The 16,219-nt window shown below is 38.0% G+C and overlaps 1 protein-coding gene across 5 annotated transcripts in view; it reads right to left on the bottom strand.

Moving 5' to 3' along the window:
- LPP (LIM domain containing preferred translocation partner in lipoma) overlaps positions 1 to 16,219 on the bottom strand; it is a 636,317-nt gene that overhangs the window by 111,859 nt on the left and 508,239 nt on the right. For all 5 annotated transcript variants that reach the window (XM_084871808.1, XM_084871812.1, XM_084871810.1 and 2 more), the window contains one exon: positions 562 to 731. In XM_084871808.1, coding sequence (XP_084727934.1) covers positions 562 to 731 — 170 coding nt within the window. The remainder of the gene's footprint in view (positions 1 to 561; positions 732 to 16,219) is intronic.

Genomic DNA, 16,219 nt, shown 5'->3' with positions numbered 1-16,219 from the left:
TATATTTGTCACGTTCTTCAAAAAGACAACATCAGCAATTGTTAGCTCAGTCAGCATTACTATTCATTTCCCTTTAAGGTGCAGTATAATAAAGAGTTTCTCAATGTACATCATTGAAAACCTCTGAGTATGATAGGTAAGAAATCTTCCCAGTAGAAGAGAGGTGATTCAAAGGAACCAGGAGTTTAAAAGTGCATTGACAAGTCCAGAGGCCTGTAACATTTCTCAACAAATACTGACAATTCAGGGTGACACCTAATATTGCCACTTGGGAAACTCTCTGATGCTATGATAGATAACAATTTAGCTAATACATACAAGCGTGAAATCCACACGGTGATGATCTTCCTAGAAGACCACTAATTGAATGGCAGCCCCATCCCAACACACCTTTTTCACATGAACACATGGAAAAAAATAAGATATGCCAATTTACATGCACACATATTGTGAAGTCTGGGGCGGAGTCAAGATCTGATGGAAACATTCTATCTGGAGTGACTGGCACTTTGTCAAAGAAGATATCTTTGCAAAGTACCTGAGGACCAAATCTGCACTTACAATGTAGCAGGGCTCGCAGTAGGCTTTCTTCTCCATGGCGTAGAAGGGCTGTCCCCGGAGCTTGTTGTTGCAGATGATGCACGTGAAACAATCCACATGGAAGACCTGGTCCATGGCAGTGCATCCTGTCCCTTCTCCAATGACATTTTCCCCACAGCGAGCACAGCGGCCTGAAAGAAAGAAGGGATTGACCGTTAAGAATACACAGAGGAGCACTAACCATTTTGGCTCAGTGGGCAGGGCATCCACCTGTGGACTGAAAGGTTCCAGGTTTGATTCTGGTCAAGGGCATGTACCTTGGTTGCAGGCACATCCCCAGTAAGAGTTGTGCATGAGGGAGATGATTGATGTATCTCTTTCATTGATGTTTCTAACTCTCTATCCCTCTCCCTTCCTCTGTGGGGGGGGGGAAAAGTCACAGAGGAACACTTCAGTCCTGGGATAGAAACCAACACAAGGAAGACAGCAGCTTCATAATGTCTGCAGCAAAAGCAATGGGACCACTACTATCGCCATCACCATCATGAGCAAGATCACCAGGTTAGACATCACAATCCTCTTTAAGTTCAGCAGGATGGGGATTTTGCATCCTGCTATAATATTGAGGAGTTGGCTGTCTCAGCCTACGAGCCTGCAGAAAATGACAGAGTGGAACTCAAGTCAAGGCCAGTGCCCTGACTCTACTCGTGGGAATCTAAGGACAATTGCTCTCGGGATGGTAGGGGTAGGTAGGATTAACTAGGAAAGTCTTTCTCCTCAGGAAGTCTGCTTGTCTGATTACACTGGGAGGGAATGGGGTCCAAAAGCAAACTTCAACTCCTTTCACAAAAGCCCTGGTTGTAAACCCTTTGCATCCAGCTCTTGGTAATAGGCAGGTCAAAAACAATTCCCTTTCATTTCCAGACAGCTCTGACTGACAGAAAGTTCTTTCTCAGATTGGGCTGGAATGCTCACTCTAAGGGCTACTTAGCAGTTCCAATTCTGTCTTCAGGGGATTCATGAAAAAAAAACAAACACAAAACTCTCATCTCTTATACTTGACACTCTTTAAAATATTGCATTTAAGTGAGTGTTGCCTCCAAGTCTGTTCTTGGATTGAACATCCTTAAATCCTGCAATAGCTCCACACACTGTAGGGCTTGAGTCCCTTATGGCCCAGGATTCTGAAAACTTCCAGTATTCTTAAATGGATTCATGGGGCATCTGGACCACAGATGGACATCAGGTTTAGCTTTAAAAGATTCACATTAAGTCTTAAATAAAAGTACAACATCATTTCAGAGAAATATTTATGTCAGCGAGAGACACTGTACTGGTTAGTCTTTCTCTGTATCTGGCTTCATCGTGGGAATCTTGTCAGAGGTCAGATCCACATCCAGGTTCTCATCTCATTCTTTATTTCTACTAAGTAATTACAGGTCGCTGGGATGTCTGCAAAGATCTGCAGGCATTTACAGGTAAGCTATAACAAACCTAGCACTTCAGATGTGTCAGGAATTTTCTAGGTGCTTTTTATGTGCTAAATCCTTTCATATTCACAACAACCTATGTGATAGGAACTGTTATTATTCCCCTTTTACAGATGAGGAAATTGAGTCACAAAATGGTTAACTAACTACAAACTCAAGCAGTCTAGTTTTAGCATCTGTAGTCTTAACCACTATGTAATCTTGCTTCTGCCTGGTTCTATGCATCAGGATTGAACAGAGATCTGACATTGTGGAGAGATTTCTCACTGAATGAAGACTGCTTTCAGCACTTCGTCACATTGGATTGACAAACATTTCACACCTAAAAATAGGAGGGCTAACTGTTTCAACTTGGGAGAAAAGAGGCAAATATATCTCTAATTTTCTCTAGTTGAATTTGGCCCTGTAAAAATTTCTTTCTATTCTGTTGCAGGATTTGAATGTCTTTATTATAGTATAATCCATTATTTTCCTCCTAAAAATTAAGAAATATCAAGTGTTGGAAAAATAATTAAACCTTTGAAAACTAAGTCATCTCCATTGTGATTGACATATTATAAAGTCAAGATATTATTGACATTTGTAAAAGTGTGGCTTTATTTATTTTCAAACTTCTGTTGAAGAGTTAACTTGTACTTGTTTTTTATTATAAAAATATATAACTTTAGAGAAGTACGTTTAACATTATGGATGTTCATTGACTTTAGTAACCAAAGCAGATTATTTCATATAGCACTATTTTTTTTTGTGTGTGTGTGTGATTATTCAGAACAAAACATTTAATTGGTTTAATTAATTAGAAAGTTCACTGAGCTATGTTTGGAAAAGATGCTAAAATTCTGAGAGCATCATGGTATTATCTGTCAACATTTCATTACAGAAAACATATTGAGGATAACAAGCAATACATAACATCTAATTTTTAAAGAGTCATCATCAGACTTAGAGCTTAAACTCTTCTTTTTCAACTGCTTGTGTGGAAAGATCATATTTATCCTAGCATATACAGATTCTTTTCCTGTATATATTGGAAACCTGTTCACTAAAATTTACATTTGTAATATTAATCTGAAGTCGTATTTATGGTATTATCTTTATTACTATTTTTTTCACCTTTAATGATTCATATTTAAATCACTGATCGCCTTTGGTTGATCTGAAGAAAAATGTAATACAATAGTAAATAATGAAAAATACAGCTTTAGCTGAAACCGGTTTGGCTCAGTGGTAGAGCGTCGGTCTGTGGACTGAAAGGTCCCAGGTTCGATTCAGGTCAGGGGCATATACAATACTTTGGTTGTGGGCACATCCCCGGTAGGGGGTGTGCAAGAGGCAGCTGGTCGATGTTTCTCTCTCATCGACATTTCTAGCTCTCTATCTCTCTCCCTTCCTCTCTAAAAAATCAATAAAATATATTTTTTAAAAATCAATAAAATATATTAAAAAAAGGAGAAAAATACAGCTTTAACATCAGCAGAAAAAGTCCTACTAGTGACATGAAAATATTCTGAGCTGAATGGCACTGTTACTAAGGGTTGATTAAAAAACAATTCAAAAGAGGTTTTGTGGTACTTTAGATATTTTTATAATGTGATGATTACTAAAAGAACTTATATGCATATATGCATAGCCCATGCACAAATACGATAGTACAGTTGAGGCCAGGATTGGGGCAGGTGCTGGGTGGACTAAGGCAAAAGGTGAGAAAATCGGGGACATTTGTAATACCCTCAGCAATAAAAATAAAACTAAAAAAGAGTCAGTTGGATTCCTGAGAAAATTATAATTTAAAAATTTCAAATTTTAAATTAGTTAAGTGCAGGTCAACAAAATTATTTTTAATTAATTCCCTTTCTAGACATCAAATTGGATTCCCTGATAATGCATCAGGGACTACTAGTGATCTCTGGTGGAAAAAATGGTTTCAATCAGATGTTATCAACTATTGGTAATGCTGGTCTACAAGGCAGGTAGGGGTAATAATCTAGACCACAACCGCCCAAAGGGTAATATCTGGAGTCCAGGAGTCTGGGCCTACAAGGCTGATAGACAGTCTGAGAACCTGGGGGAGATTTCCATCACTGATTAGATGGAAAGATGAGAGAAGAGTCCTGAAGGTAAGGCTGAAAAGATAAGCGTTGGAATTCTCATTCTCTTCAAGACATTCCCCGGGTATCTACTCTTTGTCCAGTACTATATTTGGCTTCCCTGTGACATACAACAGTGGATCAGACAATATCAGTAGCTTTTACAGTCATTAGGGGACTATATAGATTCCATAACCACATGAGAAAGTGTCACTATGGGAAAGTGCAATAAAATTTGGGAGGAAAATCGCATCTGAGAAGGCTCAGGAAAGTTTTATGGGGAAACAAATATTTGAGCCCAACCATAAAGGATGGAATTCTGACAGGTGGGAATGGAAGAGAAAACAACAACACAAAACCTAGTTTTTTCAAATGCTTATTGAACCCAAAAACTCTGCAATGATTTGGTGCTGGCATAATAAGGTTTTGTCTTCTCATCTATGAAAGGAGATGGGCTGAATTCCTAAGGAACAATTTTTTTCCTTTATATTTTGGAGAATGTTCTTCCAGAGTGGGTCAGGTGAATATGCTGGCCCCAGACATGACCAGCTCTGCTGCCTCAGGTATTTTTCCTATTCTTGGGAGAAATCAGGGACACTAGGCTCGAGGGCAGTCAGTCTGGCACCTTTAAAATCACAAGCACAGAAAAAGAGCGAAGAACAAAAATTAAAAATAGCCCTGCACAGGACAGTAAAGGTGCCCGCATGTTCCCTTTTTACATGAACAAAAACTTACAAACCATGGCTTTTAGGGATGCATTGAGAATGGAAATAAAGTTTCTCTATCATAGTGCATTCTTTCCCCTACAGGGGCTCATGTTGCACATCACTGAAAGCATACTGCACTCTTAATGTCCTTCTTTTAGACAAACATCTCAGCACTTTCAAAGGAGGAAAACCAGGGGAATAGTACAGGTCTAGCAGGCATCAGAGCATCCAGGAATGATAATTGATTAGGGGCCAGTAGGAATCCCAGGGCCAAGTTCAAATGCAGGGCTGGTATCAGAAGCCTAGCACAGGAACTTAGCAAATCCAAGGAATAGTTATACAGCCTGGGGAGAATTTTATCAGTGAATTAAGACATCCGAGATCTTGTTTATGTATTATTTTTTATTATATATGTTGCTTTATGTCAACTGTGGAGATAGTCATGAATTCCTCTCACCCATTACTCCTCCCTTTCCTCCCACCTATAGTAACCTCTGCAACCTCTCTGAAATGCTTCCTTCCCAACACAAGCCTGCTATGAAAATTGAGTTTCATTATCTCCCTTGGGCCATTGCAATGGCTTCCTGATTATTCTCTTATCTCTGATCTACTTCCTCTTATGAATGGAAAGGCTGTATAAAGTCTTAGTACTTGAGCTAAGTCTGGAAGGTTACAGTTTTTGAACAAGTTGTTTTTATGAATGACATGGGTAGAAGGTGATTTTACAGGTCAATCAACAAAAAAGCAAGGAAGGTGGAATAGTGGGATATGTTTTAATGGTTCCCACTTTCTCTTTTCATAATATGAATTTATTTCCTTTCCATTATGAAAGTAAAGTATTATTTAGAAATGTTATTTGGGTGATCAGTACACCAATAGGCCATAGACTGTCTTTTTGCAAACAATTCTGGCTTTGGAGGTGGGACCAAAGATCTCTATAACCATTTGGAGAGTTAGTGCTATGGAGATCAGTAGTGGCAGACTCCCAAACTCATATATTAAATATGAAAAGTAAAATAATAACTTTATGCAGACATAAAGCCAAGTCATGTTTGTCCTCCTTGCTCCTTGATATAATAGAAATTTTGGGCACAAGCAAAATTAATATTCTATCTTTAAATATCATAAAGAAATAAAACTTTACATGACAATTCTATAACAAATCAGCTTTCTTATTAGATGCCTTCTAAAATATATTCTGAACGAAATCTTGCTCCAAAAGTTCAATCAATGAGGTTATATCAGGTTAGGGAAATGATGGTCACATATACCTAGAAACAAAGCCTGCCCCAATTTATCATTACATATATACATGGCCACTGAGGTTAACATCCTAAATCACAAACTCCATTAAAGCAGTTCACAAATTATCTTCCACCGAAGATACAAAAGTATAATAAAACAAGTTTGCTTTCTTTATGTAACAGGTCCATATGATGTTCACTGACGGTTCTAGGCTGATGGCATTTTTCTAATGGCCAAAGTTTTTATTTTACAGAACCCTGCAGCCTCAGTGCATACCTATAATAAGCAGTTTTCTTAAAGCTTGCTTAAGTCTAGAACAATGATCCTTAATCTTGCCTGTATGTTGGAATCATCTGAAAACTTTTAAAAGAAATACTGATCTCTGATCCTTGATCCAGAGATTCTGATTTAATTGGTCTGAGGTAGGAGACCTAGGATGAAATTTTTAAAAGCTTCCAGGTGATTCTCATGTTCAGTCAACTCTTTCCAAGAGGTGCCTATTTCTGTGCTGCTTGTCAGGAAAACAGCTAATAAGTATCACCCAAACAGGTTTCATCTGCATGCAAAGCAGTTCAGAGGCAGACTGGAAAAATGAGTTGGCTGGAAAAAAAGCAAATTCTGTGGCATTGTAATATACATTACTTATCATCAACAAAAGTCATTTCCCTTTTTGTCTTAGTTTGAAGAGTTTTCAATGGCTTCCCTACACCCCAATTGATAACTATATAAACAGAATCTGCTAAATTTCCTCATAAACTATTGGCAGTGCTGAGCCAGAGAAAACCAGTTCATGGGTATTGATTAGAAGCACTACCATGGAACTGGCTTCTTTTGTGTCACAAATGAATTGATAATACTTCATAATACAGCACTGCTGTGTGGCTGTAGACAATACAGATTCTACAAGAATGTCAAATGATAGCCATGTAAGTAAGGTGTGGTATCACAAATTATATCATGCATCAAATTTAGTCATTACTAGTTTCTTGGACTCTGTTTTTAAACAATGTAGCACTATTCAGCCTATTATGGTTAGTGCTTTTGATTTCTGTGAATATTTGAATCCTTATCAGATTTCAAAAGCTGAAATAACATGGCTGGCATGTACACATAAGGAACTATCTGGCATTGAAATTGGGACGCAAAAGAACTGTTGGCCCAGAAAGGAACTCACTACAGACTGATTCATTTGCCTCTCAACATAACCATTATGGCCTGTTGCAGTTTAGGTTCTTACAAGGGTATTTCTTGGATCACATGATCTCACACATCTAGAGGAAATAATGAACAACACAAACAGACCCAGAGAAAGAGAACCAGCGATCAGACTCTCAAACCTCAGAGGGAAAGTAAGGGAGGATAGGGGTAAGGGGAAGAGATCAACCAAAGGACTTGTGTGCATATATATGGGCCTAGCCAGTGGCCATGGACAACGGGGGTGAGGGGAGGGAGAGGGTCATATCTAGGGAGAGGTTTGGGATGGGAATGAGGGAATAAGGACAATTGTGTGAGACCATAGTCAAAAAAAAAAAAAAAAAAAAAAAAGCTGGACTATAGGACATATCCAGTTCTGTCACTCTGCTTATATGAATATAACTATTGTATATTATACTACTGTATTATATTATTGCTTAGGTGGGCCATGCAGAAATGCTTGAAGACTCAATAGGCATGTGGATAGCAAGGTGATGGACGGGGAAGATAACTGTTCCTCTCTCTCCCTTTTCTATATAGTTACACACACACACACACACACACACACACACACACACACACATTCTCATGCACACACTTGCAGGATGGAAAAGGAAAAGGAGCAATGACTGCTATGGCACCAGGATCAGTGATAGATGTGTAAATCATGGTAAATGAAAAGCAATCTATTGACTCTTGTTTCACTAACATAGGAGAGACAAATAAGAGAAACATTTTAAATACAAAATAAGAAATTAAGCTAAGGTAAGACAGAAACAAGATAAAACAAGCCCCCAAAATGACAGAACGGTTTAGGAATGGGTAGACAAAGACCTGGGCAACAAGCCTGATGTTAAGGGGTGTAGGCTGAGTGACCTATTGTTAAAAGGAAGTCATTATGAAATCTAACCATGATGTGATTCATTTAGAGATATATATTTGCTTAGGTTGGACCTTCAGGTAAGGAGGTGAATAGGAGGGGGAGTCCCACATAGGGTTGCGACAGCAAGTATGCCTCACTAATTTAAATATATTGCACTGTGAAGAAGTATTGCAAATAGATGAAAGAAAACCACTGCGTTGTTTTCTGTACCAGGCACTGTCCTACACACTCTACATGCCTTCTTTCATTTAGCCCCATCAACCTTTATCTATTCTTATTTGTAGATAAGAAACCTAAGGTTAACTGACTTGGCCAAGGTCTCAAAGGTAGAATAAGGTGAGGCTGAGATTAGAACCAGGTCAGACTTACAAAGCCCACCTTCTTAATCAACAGTTTTTTCCTATGAATAATTTTAGTATTCATTCATAACTCTGATGCTTTTAGCATTGTCTAGGAGAGGGGCCCATTCCCTCTCCCAAGGAAAGAAGAGCCAGCACTGCATCAGTTCTCCGTCATCTTAAGAGGAGGGTCCAGGAGTGTACACATCTCTGGTCCTAGACATAAGGAGCTCTTCATTTTGAAGTTGTCCAACACCTGCTGTATTTGGAGGGAGAAAAGAGAAGGGCCTCTAGTAGGTACTTTGTAGCTGTTATCCTCATCGAACTTCATGGACAGGTAGTCAAGGCACTTGTTATCTCTCCTTTCTACAGAAGCTGAGCAAAGGTGACTGCTGTGCATAGTACTTGGCACAGAATAGAGACTCAGTGTGAATTCAGGAGTGCTCAATGAACATCAGGATTTGCTTAGAAGGGAAAATCATTATAGGTGAGGGTTCTTCAGAGAGTATCCTGAGCTCTCGAACCTCAAACTCTGGCTTCCCACCAGGAAAGTTTTTTTTAAAAAATTTTGACGCCCATGATCCACTTGTAAATATTCCAGTTTATTTGGGGTGTGACTCTGCAATAGCGATGTTGATGTGCAGTGGGTTGAGAACAATTGTTATGAAGGGAGCTGTTTGTTCATGTGTTCCACACATTGTAGTTTGGCCTGGGATATTCTTAGAAAGCAATGACAGCTAGGAGCAACAGCCCTGGCTGTATGAGCTACATTCTAGGAAACCACCATTTGTTGGAACCATGCACCCTTGTCCCAACCTTCACTAAACTAATTCACCCCCACACACAAACACACACACACAAATGCACACATGGCAGGGCAATCATTCTCTGATGATTTCTATTCTCAGGAAAAGCAGCACAAACAAACCCCAAAACCAGACAACAAGAACAAGAACAAAACAAAAAAACACCACTGCTTTGCAGTTTGGGATAATGATAGCCTTTAAACAAAGTTCTATACAACATGGTGTAATGGCAATTAGACAGAACTGTGGGTGTGAACTCACTAGTTATGGGAGCAAGTTTCTGAAATTTCCAAACATGAGGTCCCTTGTTTTCAAATAAGCAAAATAGACTCCTGGAAGGTCCAGGTGGTCTCAGTGAGTCATTTATCCAGCCATTCTGTCAACCCTTCCAACACACTGAATCTCTATTCTGTGCCCAATACTATGAACAGTAGTCACCTTTTCTCAGCTTCTATAGAAAAGAGAGATGACAATAAGTGCCTTGAATACCTGTCCATGAAGTTCAATGAGGGTATCAGCTACAACATGCCTTCTAGAGGCCCTTCTACTTTCTTCCTCCAACTACAGCAGGTGTTGGGTGCTTCAAAATGAAGAGCTCCTTATGTCTAGAATCAGAGATATACCCTCTGTCCGTTCCTCTAAAGATGATGGTCAATGTGGGATAACAGAGATAGCTGCATCTGTAAGATAGTTATGTAAGATTTACTAAAACACTACGCATAGAATTTAATGCTAGGAATTCAGTTCCAAACCTGGACATTTTTTGTGGCCCCAGAGAGATCATAATGATCGAGGTATTCTGCACGTACTATTTTCCAAGCATTGTTTTAAGTATTTGAATGTACTATTGTATAATCTTTCTAACTACCTTACCAAGCAGATCCTTATGATCTCTACTGTAGCTGAAGAAATGTCAGTCCAGAGAGATTAAGTAACTTGCCCAAGGCCACAGAGTTAAAAACTGCAGCTGGAATGGGGGCCCAGACAGTCTGGCTCTAGAGCCCTGCCCTCTAACCTGGCTTATTAGTTTCCAACTCCAAAAATTCCTGAAAACTCTGGTCTGGCAGGAAGCTTGTGCAAACCTTATCATGTCCCTCACAGGAATATCAGTGTTTGTTTTGGCTAACACAAGATCTCTCTTCAAATTATTTTTTACACATGGACAATTTCATATTCCTGCATTTAATTTTAATCTCTTCTTTTATACTTAAAATTCGTTTCATGATTAATCTGCTGACAGGAAAAAAATCAATATCTACAAGTAATGTTACAACTGCTACTGCAATGATTATTTTTGACTTATGATTCGTAACTGGTGTGTAGTATCTCACATGGGGATTTGTGTTTCCCTCAAGCTCCACTCAAAGCTGAAAATCTTGACATTTGCCTGGATACTTCTACTTTTTTTTGGTGGAAAATCCTAAATGTATTCTTGCTATTTAAGAGCAAACCTAACATTGAGGTAACTCAAGAGGGTGTTTCTAAAGCCACTGTATTTCACTGCCCCACAACAGCCACATGCTTCTCCTTAGGATGCTAACAGGCACTCCTTCTATTTACATGTGCTTCAGAATAGTCAATGTACTTTTCTCACCTGACACTACCAAAAAATAACTGATATTACTTAAAATAGTGTGGTGAAGAACTGGGGCAGGAGAGGCAAGTGCTGACTAGAAGAGGTCAATGAAGGGGAAAGGGGGCCATCTGTAATGCTTTCAACAATAAAGACAAATTTAAAAAATAAAATTTTGATACATGAAGATGTAGAGAAAACTGCAAATTCATATAAAACATAATTTCCATGTTATTTAAATCTTACAAGAACTAAAAGCTAGATAAGACAATTATCCTCTTTTGACAAATGAGTTAACCTTATAAATGACTTAAAGGGTAGGTAGCAGAGATGGAATTCAAGGTCAGTTAACCAGGCCCCAGTCTAGTGGACTTTGAGCTAGACCACATGACCTGTGCGCCTGACACTGGACCCACAGATGGGTGATGTCCTCACCCATCAGAAGCTCATTAGCCTTATTTGGGTTTTGGTTTTCTACTTCAAACTGAAATGGCTGTTATACATTGTTAAGTGAACTTAAAAAGTCCCAGAATGTAAGAGCACATGGAAAACATAGACAGCATCTAATCCAATCTAATCTACAGATACAAAAGCAACAGCTCAGAGAGAGACAGTGCCTTGAGAGCCCATTGCAAGTCAAGAGCAAAGGTGGGGCCTGAATTCAAAACCACTGGTTCTCAGTAAGATGCCTTTTCATCTGCAGAGGTGTGCCACCACAACTATTAGTTTCTTCCCACTAGTAGGCGCTGTTGCCTGAGCAGGAGGAATTTCTCCCACATAAGGTGAAATTTCATTGCCAATAGGAGTACTGTATTGTGTAGAACACTGTGGTTCACAAAAATGACTCCTACAGGATTCCAGAAGGTTAACTTCATCACCATCAGAACCAGGACAACCATCTTATTTCTGTCTAAAACACCTGGCATGTGCTGCATTTGAAATTCAAAGCAATGGGAGCAGAATGTGGGGTAGTGGTTTTTGCAATGTATTATACTTCAGGGAAAGAGCAGGCCAGTCTTTAGTCCCCATTCAGCCAAAGATGGTCAGAATTTATTTGTTTTGTACATTAGAGTTACATTTAATAGTCACTTGATACGTTTCTGACTTTATTTTGTTATTTTTAAGGAATAAAAATCCCATTGAATGGGATAAGTGGTAGATTTGTGGTTATAAGAACCAGGTTTTAGTTCTAGCTGTACTAGATGTAAGATCTTTGACTTTGGGAAAGCTACTCTATCCATCTAAACCAGTTCTAGGTATTTCAATAGTATAATAATACCAGCCAGAGCTACTGGGAGGAATATATATATATATATATATATATATATATATATATATATATATATATGTTTCTTTAAGAAGCCATGCACCTAAGCAGGACCAATCCTTTATATATATATGATATAATTAAATTTTTGCACGTATATATACTTTGCACGTATAATATATAATTAAAATGACAATAAAATGTAAGGAATTACATCAAGATGTATCACTGTAAATAACTTTTATTATGCATATTGATATCAATTACATGCACAGTAGAGGAGAAGGCGCTTATGCATCTGGGTCTCCTATCCAGGGATTACATTCTAAGGAATACCTATGCAAAATACACAAGATGAAATGCAGTACTGAATGTGAGTAGATAGATTTTGAGGACCTAAACTCCCTGGAAATACTGGCAGTGCCATTTATCTTCTCAGAGGAGTAGGCAGTTGAAAATCATCAATATTTGACAGATAATACTACCATAGACCTCATCGGCAAACCTAGGCATAGAGCCTTAGATAGCTGAGGCCACTCCCACCCCATGTGTCTGTATAACCCTCCTCATTAAACTGTAGTCTGCATTGATTCCATTTCTGGCACTTGCATAGCAACACTGAGCTCTCTGAGTGCTAAAGTGACGTCTTGGGAACAGTTATTAATACACATATGTATGCACACAGTATGTGAAAATATGCAAGATTGAACGCATCTCCTGTATTACTTTTAGGCACTACTTTCCACTGGGAGTATGCTCCTGCAAAAATTTCTCTTTCTCTTAAGACGCTTGCACAGTCATCTGCTATCACTTACCAGAATGTTTGGGATAAAAATGGTGTCAATTTTAAGGAAACACACTTCTCAATTTTCTTTGCTAACATCTGAATAAAACATGAGAAGCTTCCTATTTTTCCCTTCTCCCCTTTCATTCACAGAATACGTCTCTTCACAATCTTGCTTTGTGTGGAGAGGAAACCGTCACCCTTGTTTGCCACCTCCAAATTAGCAGCATTCTCTGGTTTTAAAGTCACCCTTGTTTGCCACCTCCAAATTAGCAGTACTCTCTGGGTTTAAAAGGAGAAAATTTAAATTTCACTCTAGTAAGTTCAACTGGTTATTATTATTTCTGAGGTACAGCACAATGTCTTATAATAAGAACACAATAAGAAATCATGTTTCTACCTGTAGCAGGTGATAGTCCTGTGAGATCATAAGAGGGCAGCAGGAGGCAGGCACCAGAACTTTCTACATGCAGGGTTGGGCTGGGATTGAAGGTACACTTTCTGGACCATGTAAGAGTTTGGAAAAATGACACGTTTCCTTAAGAAACCATGCACCTAAGCTGGACCAATACTTTCTATCTCCTTCTTTCAAAATGAATACAGTTAATCAAGTGTTTTCCTAAGCACCTTTCATTTTTCATTCTAAGATACATTTTATAAAATGAAAAAGGCAACTTGAAGTTTAGATTAAGTTTGCTTGAGGGTCAGGAGAATCTGCTCAATGGTGATCTTTGGAAAATTATTCAAGATCCATTTAAAATATATATATATATATTTATTGATTTCAGAGAGGAAGGAAGAGATACAAACATCAATGATGAGAGAGAATAACTGATTGAGTGCCTCCAGTATGTCTCCTGCTGGGGATCAAGATCACAACTTGAATATGTGCCCTGACTGGGAATTGAATGATGACCTCCTGGTACACAGGTTGATGCTCAATCACTGAGCCACACGAGCTGAGCATGATCCATTTTTTTTTTTTAAACACTATTAAAGTGAAGAAATATAAGCCACAAGAAAACCAAGCAATAGGCCTATTCTACTTATGTCAGCAGAGTATTTCTGGGAGATTCCTCCTATACTAATGTAGTTTCCAGTTTTAGATTATCATATTCAGTAAACACATTTAATTTTTACAGTATGACTAATACCCAAGTGCCTAGTAGCTAGTGAGATAAGGTAAGGGCTCTTCCTTCCTAAAGCTTTGTAGGAGCTCCCAGGAACTGAAACTGCACAAAAACAGATAAGCTCACTAATGGGTTCTTGCATCAGCTCTTGCTACGTGCTTATTTGTAGTTCTGTCTTGAGCAAGAGATAGCACACAGCGGGGAATGCAAAGTTGAAGGTCTTTAACAAAAATTTGGACTGTAAACACAGCTTGGCATTATCGGCATTCTGTTAAGTTCAAAGATGAGATAGTTACAACAAATACAGCTTGCTTTATTTCTGAAACAAAACTGTGCACATATTTGTGGCCATACTACTAATTAACCTGTAGATTGTTCCTTTCATCTATCCAGTGTTTTTTTCCTCCCTGTTCCAACATGTTGGGGTTATTTTTCCCCATCTGGAACATAATCAAACTATCCTCTTCTAGGCACTAGAGAGGAGAATTGTACAAATGATAAAGGGACTGGAGAGACTGACTTGTACAAAAAGATTGAAAGAGCTACATGTGCACATAAAATGAGGCTGAAGGATGAGTGAGGAAAATGTCCTAAAATATTTGAAAAGTGTAAATACCCAGGAATACTTTAGCTTGGTCCAGGAGCAATGGCGTATTTTCAAGGAAAGATCACTATTAAAGAAAAAAAATTTAAATGTTTAAGATGTTATTCATGAGATTTAAGAAAATTGGAGCAGAAGGGTAGCCAAAAAAGCAATGGAATAAGAGTCAGTAGACATGAATTCAGGGGTTGGTTTTACCAGAGACAGGTGTGTGGCCTTAGGAAGGTCATTCAACCAACATGGGCCTCAGATCACTCTTCTAAATTAGAGTGTGAACCAGGATTAGGAATTTGTAAAGTGTCCCAACAAACTATAAGAGTTCTGAGGATGCAGCTATATTGGATCTTTAATGTGAGTGAAGGGAGTGGTGATTGATGACAACCCCTTTATCAGTTTCCTTTCTATATCATTCAGGATTTTTTTCAGAAAATGATTGATTTAAAAAAGTTAGCACAAGAAATTTACCAACTTCAAAAGTTTGAAAAAGGCATTGGAAATTGATTTTAGAGCCATTTCTGTTTCAACAGACACCCAACAAGGCAGAGGACTTACTAAAATTATGCTTTTACAGAATGTTTATTACATTCCTCCAAGGGGCAATGTAGCAGTAAGAGAGATATGGAATTCAAATTCAACTTTTAATATAGAATTGCCAAAAATTCATTAATGAGTAGAGGAATCCTTCCTATAGTTCTCTGTAAGACAGAAAGCAATTAATCCCCTTTAACATTTACTGAGAATATCCAACAGCCAATTCTTAAGACTCATGATAAAGAATGTTGAAGAAAAATATTTAAATTAAACAAATATTGAGTGCTTACTGTGTGTGAGACACTGCCTGCCAAACTAGGAATCCTCAATTTAATTCTTAGTGACCCTCCCTCATGTGTCTTTGTGCACAACCAGCTAATACTGCTATGGGCACAGGCTGACTCCTGCTCCAACCTGCTACCAAAGTAAGCTGTATTGGATCCCAAACCAACTCAGGCCATTTGAACTTGTCATTGTAATTATTTAAATTTAAAAAGAGTAAAAACGTTTTTGATAAAATGCTTTGAAAAAGATCCATAAATACTCCTCATGTAGGAAAAAAAGGATACTTTGTTCAATTAGGTATAGATAAGCAAGTTTAAAATATTAGAAAAATAATTTTAAAATTGCAAAGCGTTCACATAATTTTACAAGTGTCTAAGTTCTTACTCTCTAAAGAAACTCAAACTGGAAATTGTAGAGGTACCATAATAATATTATGCATTGTGACTCAAGTCAGCTACAAAGTCAATAAACCACACTCAAATTTGCCTTGGATATTTTTTTTAAAAATGATAAAATATACATTTTGATGTTTATAAAAATAAACTTTATTAACGTACAATATAATTTATGTATAATAAATAAAACCACTTTACCTGTGAATTTTGATAAACTTTAAGAAATTCATACACCCTTGTAATTACTACCATGAGCAAGTTCTACAAGTTTCTTTACCACTCCCCTCAAAAAAATTCCCTTAAACCCCACAGAGTTATATTTTTCACCTAGCCTCAGAAAACCATTATTTCCTGTAGCTATAG

The sequence above is a fragment of the Pipistrellus hanaki genome, assembly GCF_964339955.1.
Source record: "Pipistrellus hanaki genome assembly, chromosome: 2".
Classification (NCBI taxonomy): Eukaryota; Metazoa; Chordata; class Mammalia; order Chiroptera; family Vespertilionidae; genus Pipistrellus; species Pipistrellus hanaki.
The sequence above is the reverse complement of the archived record's forward strand: the minus strand, read 5'-3'. Positions and strand labels throughout refer to the sequence as shown.